Here is a 6,568-nt window from a genome sequence, read left to right on the forward strand (position 1 = left end):
GAGGCGACTCACAGAAGGAAACTGTAATGTAAGATTCCCTGGTATCTCCCATTTCTAGATGTAATGTGGTGGAGTAACAATGACCCTAGCAAGGAACTGCCATGGCCCATGAGCAAATTAAGAAATATGTGTGTTCCACGCTTCATGAGCTACTAGGGGAACTACCCTGGAAAGCATTTTACCGATTTATGCCAAATCGCCAATTTTATCTATAGCCGTCCATGGAATTTATACATGTAGCCACAGCTAGCTAAGCCATTAATCTTCTACTACCAAACAAAGTATACATGAGGACTCCGGTGAATTAACACCAGTGGAGAAATTAACTTGGACACCTTGGTGATGTGGCATGGCATGGCATTTGCTGCCATGATTCTTTGGGATCTTTATTCAACACTAGCTCAACACAGAAGGCACCATCAAATCAAAAGCCTTAGTTTTCCTTCTAATTTCCACTTCTTCGTCCTGAAAGTAATTGTTCCCAAGTCCTCAACTTACACTAATTAAGTGCTCTCTCCATTAAAACCAAAACCATTTACACAGCCAAGTAAACCACCACCACCACCACCACGAAAATCAAATTTGGCGCCTACGAAACACTCGGTTCGATCAGTCAACCGAATGGCGATTTGGCCTTGGATGAGGAGTAGGCGGCGGAGAAGCTGCTGCTATTGCTGTTGCACGCGCTGCTCCCGGGGCCTTGCCGGCACGGTGGCGTGCTCGATGTCGACGTGGTGGCCTTTGTGGTCGCCATCGGCATTGTTGTTGAGGTGGCATCCTTGGTCGGCGACCCGCAACCGCCGCCACCCTTGAGCAGGACATCGACCTTGGCATACTCCTCGCGCTCGAGCCGGATCTCCTTGAGCATGGCCGCGACGTCCTTCATGGCCGGCCGCTCATCGGGGACGGGGCTGACGCAAAGCAGGGCCACGCCCATGACTTGGAGCATCTCCTCCACCTCCGTGTCGGATCGGCCGTGCAGCGCCGGGTCCAACACGCCGGCACCGCCCTTGTGCCGCCGCACCCAGTCCACCACGTGTTGCCCGTCCGGGATGGTCGGGTCGATCGGCTGCTTCCCGGTCAGCACCTCCAACACCACCACGCCGTAGCTGTACACGTCGCTCTTCTCCGTGATCTTGAGCATGTACCCATACTCTGCATCCAACAAGATAAAAAAAATGAAGGTGTGTTCATAGATGGTGTGTTGGATGATCATTTTTCGATAAAGGCCCTTTTTATTAACTAAAATATAGCATTAATTGAAAACAAATCATGATAATAATTCAATCTTTGTATAATTAAGATGCACACAATCAGACACAAACAGTCTAACATAAGAAAACAAAAAACAACGTATCGGTAACAGTAGAGTCATATCGGACCGGCACTATGCAGAAATGGAGGTTGGTTGACATACCGGGGGCGATGTAGCCATAGGATCCGGCGACGGTGTTGGAGGAGCGGCCGAAGTCGGCGCCCTCGTCGACGAGCTTGGCGAGGCCGAAGTCGGCGATGTAGGCCTCGAAGTCGAGGCCGATGAGGATGTTGTTGGCCTTGATGTCACGGTGGACGATGGGCGGCGAGCAGCCGTGGTGCAGGTACGCGAGGCCCTGCGCCGACCCGAGCACGATCCGGTATCGGACGTCCCACTCGAGCTGCGCGCCGCCGCCGCCGCGCTCGTGGAGCACGGCGCCGAGGCTGCCGTTGGCCATGTAGTCGTACATGAGCAGCCGCGTGCTCTTGTTCCAGCAGCAGCCGAGGAACCTCACGATGTTCTTGTGCCGGATGGAGCCCAGCGTGCGCACCTCCGCCGAGAACGAGTCCCGGCCGGCGTCCTTGAACGCGGCCGCGGCGGCCGTCGTGGCCGGCCACAGCTTCTTCACGGCGATGGTCTCGCCGGAGTCCAGGCTCACGCGGTACACCACGCCGGACACGCCCTTGCCGATGATGTTGGCGTCCACCAGGCTCCGCACCACCTGGTCCACCGAGAAGCTCACCTTCTGGAACGGCGTGAACTGCCACGGCCACCCCAGCTCCCCGCCGCCGGCCTCCGAGTCGCTGCTCCCGCCCCCGCCATTGCCCTTCACGCCCACCCCGCGCGCTCTCAGTATGCCGATCATCCCGAGCACCATCGCCACCGTCGCGGTCACCAGCAGCGCGATGGCGAGCTTGAGCCGGTGCGCGCGCTGCGCATCGTCGCTAGCGGTCACCGACATCGGCCGGCCGTCGGCGTCCACGCCAACGAAGCACACGTCGCCGCCTTTGGTGCAGAGCCCCGAGTTCCCGGCGAGGCTCGACGCCGAGAGCTGCCGGAAGAGCTTCGTGTCCGGGAGGTACCCGGAGAAGTTGTTCTGCGACACGTTGAGCGTGACGAGGTTGTCGAGGCCGGCGAGCGGCGTCAGGCTGCCGGCGAACGCGTTGTAGGACAGGTCGAGCACGGACAGCTTGCTCAGCTGCGATATCCTCGCCGGTATCGTGCCTGTGAGGCCGTTGCGGCTGAGGTTGAGGGCGATGTCGAGGCCAGCGAGGCTGCAGAGCTCGTCGGGGATGCTGCCGGAGAGGCGGTTGTCGCTTAGGTCGAGCAGCTCGAGCGCGCGGCACCGCCCGAGCGCCGCCGGTATGTTCCCGGACAGCGCGTTGCCGGCGAGGACGAGACGGCTCAGCACCGCCAGCCTTCCGAAGGATTCTGGCACGGGGCCGGTGAGCTGGTTGTGCGAGACGTCGAGCTCCTGCAGGCCGCGCACGCCGGATAGCGACTCCGGCAGGGCTCCGGTGAGCGTGTTGTTGCTGAGGTCGAGCATCTGGAGCTGCGAGCAGTCGCCGAGCTCGGCGGGCACGGTGCCGGTCAGGCGGTTGCTGCCGAGGTCGAGGAAGACGATGCTCTTCATCCCGCCCACGGCCGCGGGGATCTCACCGGCGATGCGGTTGCCTCCAAGCCTCAAACGCACAAGGCTCGTCGCCTTCCCGATCTCCGGCGGTATCACGCCGGAGAGGTCGTTGGACAAGATTAGCAGCTTGGTGAGGTTGCGCAGCAGGAAGAGCCCCGGCGGCACAGCGCCGGTGAAGCGGTTGTGCGAGAGGTCGAGCGCCTGGAGGCTCGCCATTGACGCGAGCGTGACCGGGATGGCGCCCTCGAGGCGGTTCTGCCACGCGAACAGCACCTGCAGGTTGGTCAGGCTCCGGCCGAGCTCCGACGGGATGAGGCCGGAGATCTCGTTGGTGTCGAGCTGCAGCTGCACGAGCGCCGTCGCGTTGGCGAGCTGCACGGGGATGGTGCCGGTGAGGTTGTTGTCGCTGAGCATGAGGTCCTGAAGAGCCGGCAGCCGCCCGAGCGACGGCGGGATGACGCCGGAGATGGAGTTGATGGAGAGGTCGAGCGAGACGAGAGACGTGAGGTTGCCGAAGCTGTCCGGGATGGGGCCGGTGAGCGCGTTCTGCCACAATAGGAGCTTCTGGAGGCTCTTGAGCGCGCCGAGCTCCGGGGGGAGCGCGCCGGAGAGCGCGTTCTCGTAGAGGTACACGTCGGTGAGGTTGGCGCACAGCGCGAGCTCCGGCGGGATGGAGCCGGAGAGCATGGTGGTGTATATCGACAGCGTCTGGAGGCTCTTGAGGTTGCCGATCGACGGCGGGAGCGTGCCGGAGATCTTTGTATCCGCGAGGCCGAGCACGGCGAGGTTGGACAGCTTGGAGAACGAGTCGGGGATCGGGCCGGAGAGGTCGTGGTTGCCGCCGGCGCGGAGGGACTCGAGCCGCCGCAGCCCGCCGAGCTCTGCGGGAAGCTCGCCGGAGAGGCGGTTGTCGAACAGCAGCAGGTTCTTGAGCGACGCCGCGAGCCCGCCGAGCTCGGCCGGGATGGGCCCGGAGAGCTGGTTGGTGTTGAGCACGAGCGACTCCAGCGCCGTCAAGTTGCCGAGCGACGCCGGGACGGGGCCCGTGAGGGAGTTGCCGCTGAGGTCAAGCGTGGCGAGGCGGCGGCACAGCGCCAGGTCCCCCGGCACGCCGCCGGTCAGGTTGGCGTCCGACGCAACAAAGCTGACGAGCCCCGGCAGCGCGGCGCAGAGGCCGGACGGCGCCGGCACGGCGAGGTGCACGGACTGGAAGGTGACGGACACGACCGCCCTGCCGGCGGCGTCGCAGGCGACGTGCGACCACTTGCACGGGGACGCGGCGGTCGGGGCCCAGTCCGGCGGGCGGGAGGGCGACGCGGCCAGCCATGAGGAGAGGAAGGCGACCTCTGGGTTAGGGGAAGTGGAGGCGGCGGTGGAGGTGGAGGTGAAGAGGAGGAGGTTGAGTAAGATGGGGAGGAAGAGGATGAGGTGGAGGTGGCGCATCGGGGCTGCCGTCGTCGCCGGCAACAATGGCATGAAAAAATGGGCTCGGCCGTGCTTGGGGCAGTGCGACTGCGTGCACGACACACTATGGATGGGAGGACCGCGACGACGATCTCTATGGAGATGGCAATGGAAGTGAGGCTCTCACACACACTCTCTCTCTCTCTCTAGGATTCTCTCTCTCTATCTATCTCTTCCTCAAAACTATCAAAGGTGTTTGCTTGTGTCCTCCATGAGTGAATGAATAGGGTAGGGTTCTTGCTTCGATGCGTCGGGCTCCTCAACATCCAAGCTTTGTTTGTTTGCTGGTCTCTCTCTCTCTCTCTCTCTCTCTCTCTCTCTCTCTCTAGTTTGAAAGTGTAGAGAGAGAAACGGAGAGTGTGAGTGTGCATCGGAGGGAGGGAAAGAGAGGGATTAAGAAAATCAGATGCAGTGCTAGCACTGACAATGGGATCTTAATAAATTTAGCTCAGCTTGGTGGCCTTTTTCTTCTAACACCCACTCTAACTCTCGAGTGTACGTCAAGGCAGATCGAGCATGCAGCTGGGGTTTAAGCACGAATCTTGATGCGCCCACGGTACTGGCATGTGCGGCCGAGATGTTGCTGATGTTGCTGTTGATTGAGGGTTTCTTGAGTTGTTGGCGAGTGAAGCGGACGACTGATAATAGTGGCTTTTGAGCGGCTTGTAGGGGAGGAGATCATTAGTGTATACCAACTAAAACGGCCTGCTCAAATGACGGAAAAGGTTGCACTAAAATCCCAGAAATTGCGCACGAAAAGAGTTTACATTAATATTATATCTATGTATTTATAGAATGTATGCATAGACTTGTCATGGTGTACTAGTACTCTAAATTTGGATATGAGCAACCGTGGTGTAACCGCAAAAAAGTGGTATTAGGTCCCATGAAATGCGAACGAAAAAAGAAGTTTTCTTCCGACAAGCTTGGTGGACGGGAAATGTAGCACTAAATTCTAAAAGAAATGCACACGAGATGAGTTCTCTTCTTACTGTGACGTGGCAAACTCTTGCTCTTTTAATACAATGATATGCAAAGCTTTTATCTATTCAAAGGAAATCAGCAGTGGTTGTCTCCGGTGAAAATTAACATGGATCTCAAGTAAATTGTAGAAAACCACTACAATTGAGGACCCTAATTCGCAACACTACTACCATTCCGTTTTTTTATTTCAAAAAACCGCCACCATTGTGCTGACAGTTTAAAAAATATGATGATCGAGTCATTTGCACCGTTTGAGTGGAAACCTGATGGCTGGTGCCGCTATTAGGTGCCACGTGTCCAGGGCAAGACTCCGTCGAGAAAAACCTAACCAGTAGAAACCCGACCACCCACTTCCCCCAAATCGCCTTTCGCCCCCCTCTACTTACCCACTCAAACTCGGATCTCCTCCCATGGCACCATGCGACGGCTCTACCAATGACGACAGGGACAACCACGACCACTACTCTATCGTTGATTCCGCGGGTCGCTCCGTTAGTCCTCGCCCTCCCACGGCCCCCCTGCTATGGTTGCAGGCAGCGGTGGATCTGTCATTGCCGTCATAGATGAGCTCGACGAGCTAGGCGGCAGCAAGTTCAAGCCATCTGCGTACGACATCAATTAGTGGGCAGCAGCACGATTGGCCCAAGTCTGAAAGGCAAATCCTGCGCAGAGCCAACACTTCACTTCCGGCCTAGGCGGCGTGGAGTGAGTCTTCTTCTTCCTCTGAACTCTCTCTGTAATTTGTATTTTTTGTTCGTGCGATTTTTTAATTTGAGCTAGCTCTATATAAGTGTTCCTATATGTTTATACTTTGCTAGCTCTTATCCGACTCAATTTAGGAATTGGGGTCACATATCTTATTTCGAATGTATGAGATTTGCTGGCTTGGGTACTGCATTTTAGGATGTATAGTTACTGAAATGTGTTGAGTATAGTGCTTAGCTGAACCTAGTATTAACTGAATATAATGTACATTATATTTATTGTTAACTGAATGTAGCACTACTAGGGAAAAGCTTATAGGCAGACGCTTACTAGTAGCGAGGGTTTATAACCCTCGCTACTGCTACTTACTAGTAGCGTGGGTTTTCACCCCTCGCTACTACTAAGTTGAAAGCGATCTCTACCGTGCCCCCCAGGACATTGCCATAGTAGTAGCGAGGGGTATAAACCCGCGCTACTACTAAGTTGATAGTAGTAGCGCGGTTTTATACCCCTCGCTACTACCAAGT

At 56.9% G+C, this 6,568-nt stretch overlaps 1 protein-coding gene across 1 annotated transcript; it reads right to left on the reverse strand.

Moving 5' to 3' along the window:
* Positions 1-422: 422 nt before the first annotated feature.
* Positions 423-4,715, reverse strand: LOC119361704 (receptor-like protein kinase 2). The gene is made up of 2 exons (XM_037626834.1): positions 1,418-4,715; positions 423-1,155 (listed from the first exon to the last, which is right to left on the reverse strand). Exons 1-2 carry the CDS (start codon positions 4,362-4,364, stop codon positions 614-616), a joined length of 3,489 nt encoding a protein of 1,162 aa, XP_037482731.1. The 5' UTR covers positions 4,365-4,715; the 3' UTR covers positions 423-613.
* Between the last annotated feature and the right edge of the window lie 1,853 nt (positions 4,716-6,568).

Source organism: Triticum dicoccoides, chromosome 2B (genome assembly GCF_002162155.2).
Source record: "Triticum dicoccoides isolate Atlit2015 ecotype Zavitan chromosome 2B, WEW_v2.0, whole genome shotgun sequence".
Lineage (NCBI taxonomy): Eukaryota > Viridiplantae > Streptophyta > Magnoliopsida > Poales > Poaceae > Triticum > Triticum dicoccoides.

Excerpts from the sequence above, each read along its gene's own strand:
- LOC119361704 (XM_037626834.1), bottom strand. The coding sequence starts at position 4,364 with ATGCCATTGTTGCCGGCGACGACGGCAGCCCCGATGCGCCACCTCCAC. Across the intron at positions 1,156-1,417 it reads CTATGGCTACATCGCCCCCG|AGTATGGGTACATGCTCAAG; the intron begins GTATGTCAACCA and ends TGTTGGATGCAG.